This window comes from Phragmites australis, chromosome 16 (genome assembly GCF_958298935.1).
Source record: "Phragmites australis chromosome 16, lpPhrAust1.1, whole genome shotgun sequence".
In the NCBI taxonomy this organism is placed as follows: domain Eukaryota; kingdom Viridiplantae; phylum Streptophyta; class Magnoliopsida; order Poales; family Poaceae; genus Phragmites; species Phragmites australis.
This window is the reverse complement of record NC_084936.1, coordinates 27,719,838-27,734,587: the sequence shown is the minus strand read 5'-3', so window position 1 is coordinate 27,734,587 and position 14,750 is coordinate 27,719,838. Positions and strand designations below refer to the sequence as shown.

Below are 14,750 nucleotides of genomic sequence, written 5' to 3'. Positions count from 1 at the left end.
TTTTCAGATTGAAGCATGCACTATAGTTATCATGTACTAGGAATTTGTATGGTAAACAAGATGCAGCCAAAACATTTTTTTGCTGCATACTGAAGCATCTTTCCAGATGTCATCGTGTGCTTTAGTTAACTTTGTGTGAACAAGCTGAGTTATTTTGATAAAAAAATCATTCTTATCTGTACATACATTCTGCTCATGATGTGAGTTCAGATAGCTGCACTTGGTGACAAATGATATAGCGTTGAAAATGTTAGGATTTAAGGACCAAATGCTAGATCTATATGCTTTGAAACTCCTCTTAATCTCCATGTAATTTGTGGTACACGATGTAGTAACATCTATTAACCGTGTACTGCATAACAAATTTATAGTGTGAAGAACATCAAAATATGTCATCTGTAAGAACCTAGCTCTGCAAGGGCTCCAAAGTCTGACGCGAACGCTCCAATCAGTAACAAGGTACACTAGGCAGAAGCAAACACGTGCAGGTACGTGTAAACCTTTTTTGGGCCAAATTTAGTTTATTTGTTCCTAATGGTATTGACTTTGTTTGTCTATTCTATTACAGCTGCATGCGCTCATAGAATACGAGACATCACAGCAAACTGCCAGAGCAGTAAGTCAATTGCTCACCCTAACAATTTCAGACCTGAAACTTTAATAGAATAATTATCCCAGACCAGACCGCTTGGGTTCGAAGGCCTACCTCCCCGTTCAATCTGCTGTCAGCGGGTGACGTAGCTTTGTCGCTGTACTACTCGCGTGGGAGCTCAGCCTCGCCTCCGCCTGCATCGTCACCTTTGCCGACTCTCTCTCTCTCTCTCAGCCCTCCTCCGCCTCCCCCAGCCGGCTGCTCTTCTCCGCCCTCCCCCACCAGATCCGGCTTCCCAAGGTCAAGGACGGTCCATGTGTGTTACATCACTTTTGTTTAATAAATTTTTTACACCCATTGTAATATACGGGCAAATAATCTATTTTTATTTAACATTTTTTTTAGCGTATGTTGCAATGCAGGGCAGAAAACTAGTTTTTTTTAAGTAGCTTGTATCCTTCTGCCACTGCCAGGTAATCAGTTTGGGCCCAGGCTGATGAAACTGGGCCTTAGCCTATGAAGCTCTTACAAAAAAGTCTGATGCGATCGCAGGCTTTGCAACGTCAAGCCGGTCTGTCTCGTGAGACCTGACGCGCATTTGGCGCCCGCGGCGGCGCTGGGGAACGCGGCCGGCCGGATGGACGACGACGCTTACAGCGATTCAGCAAGTGGCTCCGGCTGTGTTCTGCTACGCTCCTCGGCATGACGAACCTGATGTTGCAACAGATGAAGCACTTCATCGTTCTTTCCCCCCGTTTTACTAGGGTAATGGAGTCGGATTTATCGAGTGCATTGAATCGTGGTCTGCAAATGCGAATATGCGATATCATTCTTTGTACGAAACAGCGGCTAGCTGAAGTGTTGTCAGCAAAAAAGAAAAAGGAGAGACGCCAGGGGAAAACCAAACCTGACACTGAAAGCAGGAACCAGCAAACGTACTGCAAGTCTGCAATAGGCAGGCACCACAACGGTCACGGCAAAAGATAATTTCAGGAAAATCAGCGCTGATTTATGCTCAAATTGTCCACACGAATGCCAGCGAGTAGAATCGAGTCAAGAAAAGGAATGCAGAAAGAACAGAAGCAATGCCGTCGATCACTAGAAAGAACAGCTCTACTGAATTCGCGCAAGAAACGGCTACCGAGAACTACTGCCACGAGAAGGGCAGCGACGGGGAGGTGCCGTCCGAGGAGCCCTCGCCGCCGACGTGGAACATCCCGTTGTAGTTCATCTCGTTGTCGTTCAAGCTCAGCACGGTGTTCAGCTGCTCGCTCTCCACCACAGGACAGGAGGAGAACCCGGTCGTCATCGAGACGGCACCGGTGGAAGCCGGAGGGCGCGAGAACCATGGCGAGCTGCCGAACTGCAGGCCGGAGACCAGAGGTTGAGCCATGGGGACTTGCTCTGTGGGCCGGACCATCCGGCTGACGTCGATGACTGAGGAGTTCGCCGGAGCTGACAGAAGAGAGAGAGCACAATCCGATTCGAGCACTCGAGTCAACCCATCAGAGAACATCTTGCTGCCGCTTCCGCTGCTGCTCTCGGGAGGTGCTACCGTCTTGAGGAGTGGCTGGCACACTGAGGCCTCCATTACGACGCCGGTAGCGAAACTTATCTCGCCCTCCTGTTGGAAAGGAAAGCGCCGGACTTCTTTGGTGTAAGCAGACGTGGAGCCGACAAAATGCTGCCTGCTGCTGGTGGCCAAAGGGAGTTGATGAGTGTAGTATGGACTCTCCTCAGTTTTGATTACCCCTGGCCAGTTCGCATCCGGTCTCGGAGTTGTAAATGGTGAGAATCGTGTTCCTGAATTTGAAAGCAATGTTGATTATGTAATTACCGATAAGGATGTAATAGAAGGGTACATGTCATGTGAAAACTGTAATTAGCTAGGTTTTGAGAACTTTGCAAACTCTTTGAAATTCAAGTGTCAAATTGTCAGTAATATGCAAGGGCATGGATTCATCCAAAATTTTCAGAAGAGATTTTTTTGGGGGGGTGGGGGAGTCAAATTGCAAGTGTAAATGAGTAAATTCATATTGTTCTGAAATTGTTTAATGTGAATAAGATATTTATTGGAGCTGTGCATGCTCATGTCCGGCAAAAATTAGTAACATGGAATCTCATATCGAGTATTGAATTGAAGTCAATTAAGCACCACGACTAGTATCTAGTAAACACATAAAAAAGGTTTTCCCTAAAAAACACATCAAAAAGGTAAAACGATGTTTAATCTAGGTAGGGGTGTGTGTGTATATGATCTTACAGGAAGCAGCAGGAGTTAGGATCAAATATAATGGCACTACAGAAGCTAAGGAGTCTCCTAATGAAACTAAAACTCTGAATTGTGTAACAGGCAATTCATGATAACTCGAATACAGCTATAGGAAAAATATTTTTCTATCTCGTCTCTGTAAATTTTGACTGAATGAAGCATGAGCTGTGCAACATGGAGTAGCATGCTATAAGGTGAGTTACAGGTTTGCAAGATGCTGAATAAGGTGACCTTGTGGAACAAGTACTAGGTGAGTCGATGCAATAGGAGATGGGAAGTCTGAAAATATGTTTCAACCATGTATGCACTGTAAAAACATAGAGCATTACTAAAAATAGAACAAGACCTTGTTGACTCGCGATAAAGCTTGCAGAAGTCATGGTATCTGGCTGTGGCTTCCTGCGGCGACGGTTGTGCCCATCTAAGCGCTTTCTACAGCTGCGTTTGGCCTCATCAAACTCCGCAAGTAAGTGAAACCTAAAGAAACAGCAACTCATGATCAGGTAACTGAATTTAAGTTAGGCAGATGAGCAAGTTGCGAGATCAATATGCTAACAGAACCATCTTTCTTTCTTTTTTTGCGCATAAACAGAGCCATCTTTCTCTCCAAATGTTTATCCATTTAGGATCAATATCTTATCACTATACCCGGAAATGAACGCTTTGCTTTGAGGGGCACTGGCAAGAAGCTTCTCGGCCACCCTACTCTGACTTGATTACCTACTTACTAGTGTTGACACGAAATCTTAATGGCATTCTGCAGTTGATCTACAGACATTGAAACTTTTGGTGGCGTCGTAGCTTGCCACATTCAGAAGCACACTACATTGAATGATGGCGTAACAAAAACAACGAACCAGCTGTTACAGAGGAAACATTAACATAATCATCAGAACCACAAGATCATCCTAAATGATTTTAAGTAGGATGTACATCGTAGTTCGTTCTACTAAATTATAAACTGAGAAGATACTCCCAGGCTGTTTTTTTTACAGGAGAAAAAAAGTGGTCCTAGATAGTTATGCACAGCATCCAATGGCATATGAAGATGCTTCTCACTAAAAAATCATGAAGATAATTGTTCTCAGATTGTTGAATACACTGCACACGCAGACTTATAGTACTTAATACACAGCACACAAGGGACCACTCAAATTTCAATGTCAAGTGACCCTTTCAGAGCTTGTGAGACTTCATCTTAGATAATTTTATTGTACTGAAGAACTGTCAAAGACAGAAAAATATTGTAAGACCTGTTGAACTTGGACCACAATATAGTGCATCCATACTCCATAGGTATAAGGAAGCTGGCAGTTTGGTTTTCGAAATAGATAAGAAATCTGACAGTTTGTTGGGACAGTCTGACTATCACTTAACTTATAAAGTCTGATTTTGCACCAACAGACAAAGTAATCATTAATCAATCATTGGAAAACTGTCCCCACTGAGTAAGATATTCCCAATAAAGAGAATAAATGGCGATATAACCACATTAGCATCCTATGGAGTTATATAGTGTAAAGTTACACCACAATAGAGAGGGCCGTCAGCTATCGTTCAGCAAGAAAAACGTGGGCACCGACACAGCTGAACTATAAAGTTGGCCAAGTTGAGCTGAAATTGCAAATGTAAGCAATACTTCAGGACGCAAAAAATCAGTAACTAAGATATAAAAACTGATGGTTCAGGATAAAAGGACTAAATCTGATGAGAACAATGAACGACAAAATCTTTGTGGTGATCACTGATAAGGTTATATGTGATAATTCAACACTGTCAGTCTTGAGTGTAACAGTAGCCAGAAATGCATTTTGACCGCACGCCATTTCTGGGATCTGAAATTGAAAGACTAGCTCAGAATTGCAGAAGTGGAACTCTGATGAAAACAGGGGCAAGTGGCCCGCAAAGACCTGAGAGAGTGAAATATCATTTTGATTATCTCTGCAGGTACAAGCTAACAATATACTCAAATGGCTAAAATAAATAGCCATAAAACTTAATGCCAGCAAGCGTGAACTACTGAAGTTTACCCAAAGAACATCATATTGTGAGAGCTGCTATTTGTTTCACATGGAAAGTTCAAATGACAATGTTACAGACCTCATTTTGCGATCATCAACCAATAGAGAACCTGAGTTACCTGACTATCTGTACAAGTATTATCGCATTTTCTTCGAAAGGTCTATTATTGCATTTTAAACATTTGCATTACATTCTATTCAGTTGCCACTTGCCACTACTACCAACCTTTTAAAGAAGCTGAAGCATGAAAAGCTTCTAGCCAACCTGAGGAATGGGCATGCATTTGTGAAGTGGTATGCCTACATGGTCATTTCACTGCACAAAAATGGCTCCATAAAATGCTTTACAGGGTACATTCATAAACCCCTTTCATTAGTACTACTAACTTTCTGGTTTGGGCAGCTGCACCTCCTTTTCCTTTCAAACAAAGTGCGCAGCAAGCTCACTCGCAGATTGGTAGGCCAGTAGCTGCCACCTGAGTTGATTATAAATAAAGCGGGCTGCTTATCTGTATGCTCGTTCAGATTCAGCGCCATCTTTAAGGAATTGACAGTCTGACAACACAAGGAAAAACATCCCGTCTCGCCAAAGAATCCACAGGAAAAGGCGCAGGACCTCACGTCGCTCCGCCCATTTCCAGCTATTCAGCGGAAGGCGGCAGAGCAAGGCAATCATCATGTTCGACTTCCGGCTTTATCATCAGTTCATCACGCAGCCAGCGCGTTGCTGAAAACAACGTCGGAACAGTGTCCCCAACACAGGGAGCTAAGCCGCCAGCCTTTTCATCATCTGATTCTTCACCTCGAACGGCGTAGCGTAACATCTCACGAGGACTACTCGGCGGACGGACCACTGCCTGTGCTGTGTGATCTTTGGCAGACCGCCGGGCCGGGGAGCAGCTACCACTTTTCAGCAGCGTTAATTCTCATCAGCTCGTCAGGGAAAAGTGATGGAGTAGCAGCACTGACTCCTGAGTCCTGAGCAGTGCAGGAGCAGCAGCGACGAGCGAAAAGAGAAAGGAAAAAGCGCGCACAGCAATAATGCATGTTGCCAAGTTGAAGTGTAACAGGAGCAAACACGGGGTCAGAGACTTCAATTTCGTTTTACAACCACGTGTCAGTGAAAGAAATTGCAGAATTAGATATTTCGTTTCCCTTAGAAATTGACGTTCGGTGAAATTTTAATCCCTGCTCGGGTAGGGGTGGTCACAGGTTACTACGGTCAATCAGTCATACAGTAAAAGAGAAGAAAAGGGCTGAAAAAGGCGTGCCGGAAAAGGTAAAGTTGTGCATCGTTGAAATGAGGCAGGAAGGAAGATATATGCTTCCAAGGGAAAGAAAGAGAGGAGGAACCGATGCTGGAATTGATCCCCGGAACAGATTGGAAGCAATCACGCAGCTCTTGGTGCATGCTACTAGATATACGATGTATTTTGCTTAATTGTTTTTACGGTTGGTTGAATCGGTTGGCTGATTAGTCGGCGTTGAATTTTGCGAAAAAGATTCAGTGGGGTGGGAGGAATTGGCGGGAGTTTGCGGGTTACCTGCTGCACTGCTGGCAGAAGCGCATCTCGCGGCCGGCGACGACGACGACGGGGGTCTTGGAGTGCGCCTCGCACACCTTGTGCCGCCGGTGGTAGTCGCGGCACTTGCCCAGGTCCGCCTTGCATCCGTCCACCGCGCACGACGGGTACTGATGCCCCGCGCCACCGCCGCCGCCCGGCGCGCGCGGCCGCTTCGCCGCGCTGAACCCGGGCGACGACGCCGACGCCACCGCCGCGGCGGGCGCCTTCCCCGCCGCGGCGGGCTCCTCACGGCGGTCCGCGGCCAGCGCGGCGCCGAACTCGCACTCGCCCAGCCCGCCGAGCTTGAGGTCGACCGAGCACTCGGGCCCGGGAGGGCGGCATCCGGTGGCAACATTGGCGTGGCCACCAGACGGCCCCGCCGCTGCCGGCTTTGCGGCGCCCGCGTCGTGCTCCATCTCGGCGAGGCCCCACGCGGCTGGCACCTTGAGATCCCAGTCCATGGCGACACCGGCCGCTCCTGTCGCGCCCCTCTGCTCAGCTGCCTAGCTTGCCTTAGCTCTCCTCTCGCCTGGGATGCTAGCTACTGCCGGCCTAAGTTGGAGGCTGCCCTTTCACACACACTCAGTTCACTGTTCTGGGCTGGTGCGTTCGGCTTCCCTCCCCGGCCTGCTGTCCCTTCTCATTCCGCGGGCGTTTTCTTGCAAGCAGCGAGGTGGCAGCAGCCAACAGTAGCAGTAACAGTACTGGATCTACCGGTTCATTGGTGTACCAGTCGAGGGAAAATTAAAACACAAGCTCCGCCTCAAACTCACTGCAATTCTTCAAATGCAGCAAGGGATGAGAGAGAGGGAGAGGAAGAGGGAGACGAGGGTTATCCAGCTAGAGTGAGAGTGGAGGTGTGCTGAGCTGAGGAGGTCGAAATGGAAGGTGCAGTGTATAGATAGCACTAGCAGCAACCAACAAAGATTTGCAGCAACAAAAGCAAGGCCCGAGAGGCCAGGAACTGGGGGAGTACCGGAGCAGCAGTCAGTACTTGCAGAGACAAGAGAGACTGTAGCAAGGGAGTGTGTGCATGAGAGCATACGAGAGAGAGGGGGGAGGAGGAGGCGGCGGCGGGCAGCGATAGTGTATTAGGTCATCAGTCATTTCCAACCATATTTTTTTCATTTGATTCTGTTTTTATTTTTTATTTTCTCTTATCTTTAATATTGTTTTTTAAAGATTTACAAAAGAAAAAATTATAAAAAAATTGTTGAAATGTCGAAGAAAACTATAAAAAAATCGTCTAACTTGGCGCTCTAAGATAGCAACCTTTTCATCCCTGACAGTTGATTCTAAAGGAGGAACAGTGGACGGACGGGGAAGTGCTCCGCACCGCCATGCCATGGAAGGGTTGCGCCACAATTATTGGTGGCAGTGGTAGGGGTCTAACATGGCTTGGCTTTTGGGCACTAGGGATTCTTTCTCTCTCTTTTATTTTTTTTTCCCTACTGTATTGAACTCACAATCATGGTTTGAGTATAAAATTGTTTCAAGTGCCATCTGAGCAGGACAGGTTTACCGGCAACACCAGTCGCATCTCATCAGCCTACTAACCCCCTCTTTTGCCCCGGCAGGTTAGAATAATCTCCGCATCACTAAAGCTCGCGCTCGTCAGGACAACTGATTTTACACCGTCTCTTGTCACAATTACACCACGTTTTTTTTATAAAGTACGGTTTTTAATATATAACTTTGACTACTATTTTTTATTAAAATCTGTTTTTAAAATCTAATACATTTGAGATATTATAAAAGTATTTTTCAAGATAAATTTACATATATATATTTTTTATGTTTTCAAATTAAATATTTTAAAAATTATAATTGGTTAAAGTTTTAAAATTTTAATCAATCTTATTTGAAACTTTAATAAAGTATCAAATTGGGTAGTGGATGAACCACACATTCTGCCCCCCACTACAAAGATCTCGGGGTTTTATATTGCCGAACCTGCACTTGCAACGTGTCCCGTACAAAAGAACTGCTCCTAGAGTAGTCTCGATGTAGTTCAACGTAGTATTTTTTTTCTTAAGAAAAAATGGTGGGGCTGCTTGGTTTGGATCCGGATCCACTAAATTCACAGGCGTGAGTAAACTGGGAAACCTAATGGAAGTACTGTAGCATAAGTACTGTTAAAGGGTACATTGTTTTGTTTTTAATTGTAGCAATGTTACTGTATCACTAGCCCTAATTATCTCGCAGCGGAGTGACTTCACTCCGCTACGAAGTTAGATATCCATTTAGTTTACGTGTAGCTAGTCGTGCCAAAAAAAAAAGTCAGCTGTGTTCGCTTCAAATCCAAGTTTTGGTTAACCCAAAAAATTTGACATGTGCAGCTACAGTAAACAAAGCATCATGATTGATTTACAGGTGGCCAAAACATCCATCAAAATTTAGCCTAGCTGTTGCAGCATACCAAAATGACATGGCAGACAACTATTGATCGTTTAAATGATTCTTTTTTATTAGTAACCATGCAAACGATTATATTTTATAAACCGTGTATCAGATTTGTAATTCGATTAAATCGTTGTATTCCTTACAACTTAATCTACGAAATAAAGAGTCCAAGTCCAATTTTGATATTGCGTAAGAAACCCAACAACCCCTGAGTTCATGTGAGGCTTCGTTCGTGGCGTTAAAAGGACGAGAAAGAAAGATGCATGGCTTGGATTGGATTGGTGACGGATGGTGGTTTGGATGGGAGCGAGGAAACAAGACCTTTGAGTGACATTGCGCTTGTTTGTTTGCTCTTTTTAGCTCTCTCGCTTGTAGGCTTTGTTTGATTGTTTCAGAACAGGCGATAATGGGTGCGTGACATTTTGTAGCGGTATATAGAGTCATGGGAGCACAAACTGGCCAAAAGGAAATTTTCGCTAGCTCCTTGCGTGCATATGTTTTTATTAAGACCATTAATTACGTTAAAAATTTTGTTGAAGAGATAGTTAAAAAAATTATAGAATAAAAGAGGAGAACCAATAGATGGTTAAATATTAGATGAGAAAAATAGGATCGATATAAATCATACAATCATATACTCTTCTGATTGTTAATGTAGAATAAATAAAAGACAACAAGATTATTTGATCTATTTTTAATCTCTGTGCATAAGTTTAAAACAATATATATTTGTAATCGGAAAGAGTATTAGACTTGCATTCCCCCAAACCGGCCATGTGATGATGCTCGTACGTCTTCCACGTTGCTCCCTTTTGATTTATCGAAACTTTGTCTAGAAGGTAGGAAAGGCGCAGGTTTGCTCTCAACTTTTTTTTTCCAAACATGAATGTAACACGTGGACAAGAGAGACGTAAGATCACTGTGGGCTTCCAAACAGTATGCATAGCTTGCTTGGGCCAAAGCAACTCGTATAGCGTCATTAGGCTGCATATATAGCTGTAGCCGCTCACCGAAATGCCGCCGGCGGCCGAGTACAGCGGCGGGCGCCATTGCAAGCTGCGCGCGGCCACTTGCGTGCAGGGAGCGCCCCGCCAGAGATCCGCGACGGTGAGTCGTCGACACTGTTGGTCTCTCGCCCTCGGTCCGTGCGTTCGTGCGTGCGTGCGTCCAAGGAAGCAGCGGCGCAGACGGCCGGCGCCGACCTGACGTCACGGGCATGGGTTCCGGTGGCGCGGGGTGAGCCCCACCACCGTGACGCTGCATGCATGCGATGCGAGCGCCCGTGACGCCGGAGCGGCCGGGGCGGAGCAGGAATCGAACGTAAGGATCAACTCGCTAATATTAATAACAATTATGAGATAAAAGGTACGGCACTAGACAGTTTGACAAAACAATTATAATTCAAATGAGAACTTTGCATGTCAACCAATTTAATAGCTTATCAATGATTCTATTAGAATTTTTAGCACAACCAAAATTTAAAACAACTAACTTATAAAAGCTACTGATTGCCCTTAACTTCTTCATCATAGCTAAATAACTCAACAATTAGATGCTATCAAAGCATACTAAAATTAAAAAATAATGAGTCATAATTGATATATGTGACGAGTTTTACATCCGTTATCTTTAACGTGTCACTAATAACTAGTCCTAAGTGATGAGTAAGGATCCGTCATCAATAGTATTATTGGTGACGGATCAAAACTTAATCCATCACTAAGAAATATAATAAGTGACAGATTATAACTATAAATCGTCACTTATTACAAGTCATAAATAACGTGTCATAAGTTTGACTCGTTACTTATGACTAATAAAAGATTTTCGTGCTTTTTGACACAAAAAAATCAAAAAAAAAATTCATACGAGTCAACCCAACTCGGAACCATCACTACTCGTCATGTGTCCCTTACTATATTTCGAGCTGTTTTCATAGTATGCATTCCGTGGAAATCGAACTCACGACATACCCTCGCACGCGTAGCAGTCTTACCACCTCACCCTCACGTACGTTTTGAAGTGAGTAGGGTATTTTATCCTTTTAACTTTTTTGCTGTAAATCATAACTGTTACAGGTCATAACTGTAACCCGTCACTAATGTTTATTGTAAAATAGACACATAAAACAGTTGATCCGTTCGTTTCTCTCTGACTTTATCAGGTTCGGTAAATTTTTCGAGCCTAAAAGTGGCTTAAAAGATTAAGTCCTCGTTCCTAAAAGTTTTTGCACTGTTTTTGCAACACGTGTTTATATCTATACAAGGCTCCTCTTATATCAAACTTGAGCAGAAATATACAATAGTTTCAATTCTAATGTTGCTAAGGTGAGGAAAAAAAGAATAATAAAATAAAATCACTTTAGCAGCAATATAATAGGAAGTATTGCATATTTCTACTCAGGTGACGGCTATGTATACAAACGCACGTTCTAAAAATGGTGCATAAATTTTTAAGGGCGAGAACTCAATCTTTCAAGTCATTTTTAGCCTTAAAAAATTTGTTGAACCTGATAACACTGGGAGAAATAGATGTAACTTTTTCTATAGATATCTGTGGAGTTAAAAAATGTCGAATTTCAAGTCTGTATACAAAAGTTTTGCCTATTTTCGCGAAGGCACTCCGGGTCAACTGGTTTGTGTGTCTATTGTACAATGAATATTAATGATGGGTCATAACTGCACTGTTACTTATGACTTGATAAGTGGGGAACAGTTATGATCCGTTACTTATGACATTCGGCAAAAAAAATTAAAAATATATTTATCTAATTCCCTTCAGAACGCACATGAGGGTGAGGTGGTTAGGCTGCTACGCGTGCGAGAGTAGGTCGCGAGTTTGATTCCCACGGAACGTAATATATAAAAACAGTGTGGAAAGTTAAAATGGACATGTGGCGAGTACTGATGGCACTGAGTTAGGTTGGCTCGGTTGATTTTTTTTTACTTTTTTTTGTTAAAAAATACGAAAACTGTTAATCAGTCATAAGTGATAAGTTATAATTGTGACATGTTACTTATGGCTGATAATAAGTAATAGGTCAGAGTTATGGTTCGTCACTTACGAGCTTTATTAGTGACGGATCAAATTTTGACCTATCACTAATGAACTAATTGTTGACGGGTCTTTACTGTCACTTATAACTAGTTAGTAATGACGCGTTCGGGGTGATGGATACGGATACGGGACCCATCACCTATGGCGGTTATCACTCGTCACTTATAATATTTCTTCACGTAGTGATAGCCGACGACATTTTAAGCATGTGATTACATCTTTTCTGGAGCTGCAACATTATTACAAAAACTATTTTTAGAGGTGGGTGGTAACCTTTTTTATAGTCATTTGGTGCATCCGCCTGTGATCGAAGGCTTGTGAAAATGAACGATTTCTATAGGCGCAAAATAGACTGCATATGAAAATCTATTATCATAGGCGGTTCGTTTAAGTGAACCGCATATGGAAATAGGTTTTCTTATGTGTACTATTTGTGTTAATTATCTTATTTCCAAAGATGATTTACATAAGTATATCGTCTCTGAAAATAATCTATTTTCACAAGTGGTTTTTTATATGAATCGTATGTGGTAATCATAACATTTCAGAGGCGATTCATATAAAAAACTGCATATAAAAAAGACATTTACACATACGACTTTTTACGTCGTCCGTCTCTAAAAATAGCTCAAGCGATTGGTTATCTGACTCGCATGTGAAAAAGTACTTTGGATACATGAGAAAATAGTTTTTAGTAGTGTAGCTTGTGGAGTTAAGAATAACAGCTTTAGCGTATAAATTTATAAGTTAGAAATACCAACTCATATCCTCGCAAAAAAAAGAAAAGAAATACCAGCTCATGAAGCTTGAAGTGTGGTTGCCATTCATCACCAAGATTTAGGGATGCATCAACGCGCATGTACGTGAAGATCGAGAGTTCGATCGATGTTTAGTTCTAGATCAAAGAATTTAATTCTGATCTAGAGTAGATCGGTAAAATTGTAATCAACTTTGAAATATCGATCTACAGTAATGGTGTCGGCGCGTAGAAGATTGCATTGATGGATCCAACACGGCCACAGCCGGGGTACGTGAATGAAGACGATGTCAACAACGATGTTACCAAAGCAAGATGTAGGCGGTCCTGCAGCTGGCATATATATGGTCGACTCGCACCATAGGGGCGGACCTAGGCCTATGATAGAGTGAGCTTCAGCCTAGACTATAGGCTCAAATCACTACATTATTTACTGTAGAAACAGTAATTTTTTAAAAGATTTGACTCACATTTGAATGGGCAGACTGAGACTTAGCCCAGGGCTATTCCGCCTCTGACTCGTGCGTCGTCAGCAGCATCTCCGTGTGGGTTGCTACAGAAAAGATAAGTGTCGTTACTGTGCATGCATGATGCTGCAAAGCTAGCTTAGCTGCATCCTACTGTAAACAGTAACCGTGTGGTAACAATGAAGGTAGAAAGTCTGACGGTTAATTACTACTGCACGGTTAATTAGCTACAGTACGTTCCCAAAGCTAGCTAGGTGTACTGTTAATTTGACGTGGTAATTTGAAGTGGATAATTTGACGTCGACGATCTTACTAGCAACTCAGGAGCGTTGCTGTTGCCGTCTTTCTTTCTATTGGTTTTTATAATTGTTTTGGCTATAGTTTATTATATGTATATTTTTGCGGTGCTCTAGATTAGTTTTTAGCTATGTTCTTGATAGCCTGCTATACTTTGTAATTTTTATTCGGTTTTTATTTTAATTAACTGAGCATTTAATTATTTTAATTATTTTTTATTAATATAACATGTAGCTCTGGTACCGATTTAATTTAAAAAATTGAAGCTAGGGCCGAAGTGAATTGAAGCACGTACGATACTGCTGTGTGTACGTGATCGCGTATCTTGCAGATCGATCGCGTGTGTCGCCTTGATTTGAATCGTATCGAACATTCCTAGAAACGTATGACATGCTCTGCACGCGAACGTACGTACTCGAACGAAATGCATGCATATGCAGCACAGAATCTCAATCGTTAACTGCATGAAGTATCAGGTCCACATGGTTTCTATTAGTGAACATGTGCACATGACCACCGTATGTGTATCGTCTCCATCGGCTGGGTAAAGTGGAAGAGATACATGCGGTGGATGTGTACAGTGTACAGGTATATCGTACGTGCAAACACTATACTGTTCACACACTGATCGCTAAGGACGCACCTTCGCGGTGCGCCGTCATGCACACTACTACAGAATAGATTTTATATATCCATCATCACTGCCGGATCACCAAAACCCAACAGTGATAATAGTATCACTACCGGTTCGTAAAAAATAGATATCACTGTCGGCTTGTATCATTACCGGTTTTCAATACGAGCTGGCAGTTATGGTTAGAGCTAACTCAAAATTTTTATTCAATTGGTCTTTGGCTTATGTCCGCTCGGTCAGCACATCTCTCTGCTCATGTCCGCACTCTCCACCTTATCCAATCCCGTCCTACAGTCTCGTCCGCTCATCTCGAACGCTCTCTCGTCCTTCTCGCTCCCTTTCCCTCTCAACCTCCTGCACCACCAGATCCAGTACCACCTGCACGTCATGGAACACAACACCTAGCGCCATCGTCCTTTGCTCCTCCTCCCCTCCCGGCCTTCTATCATCTCCCTCTCACATGCGGTGTGTACTGCTCACTCCTCTCACTTGAGTTGCACTTGTGCCCCGTAAGCTTGAGTGTTGTCGCCGAAGAAGGCCCGCGTGTTGCTCCACCTTTCCACCTCCGCGTGGACAGTGACGGCAAGGACGGGGGGCAAGAGGGCAGCACCCTATGCAGCATGTCAGCAGGGAGGGTGCGCTGCTCCTCTCCACCTCCTCCGCGCAAGCGGCGGCGACAACAAGG

At 43.4% G+C, this 14,750-nt stretch overlaps 1 protein-coding gene across 1 annotated transcript; it reads right to left on the bottom strand.

The window, feature by feature from the left end:
• Window positions 1-1,579: 1,579 nt before the first annotated feature.
• Window positions 1,580-7,494, bottom strand: LOC133894833 (teosinte glume architecture 1-like). Its single transcript, XM_062335005.1, has 3 exons — window positions 6,430-7,494; window positions 3,211-3,341; window positions 1,580-2,395 (listed from the first exon to the last, which is right to left on the bottom strand). Exons 1-3 carry the CDS (start codon window positions 6,909-6,911, stop codon window positions 1,740-1,742), a joined length of 1,269 nt encoding a protein of 422 aa, XP_062190989.1. The 5' UTR covers window positions 6,912-7,494; the 3' UTR covers window positions 1,580-1,739.
• Between the last annotated feature and the right edge of the window lie 7,256 nt (window positions 7,495-14,750).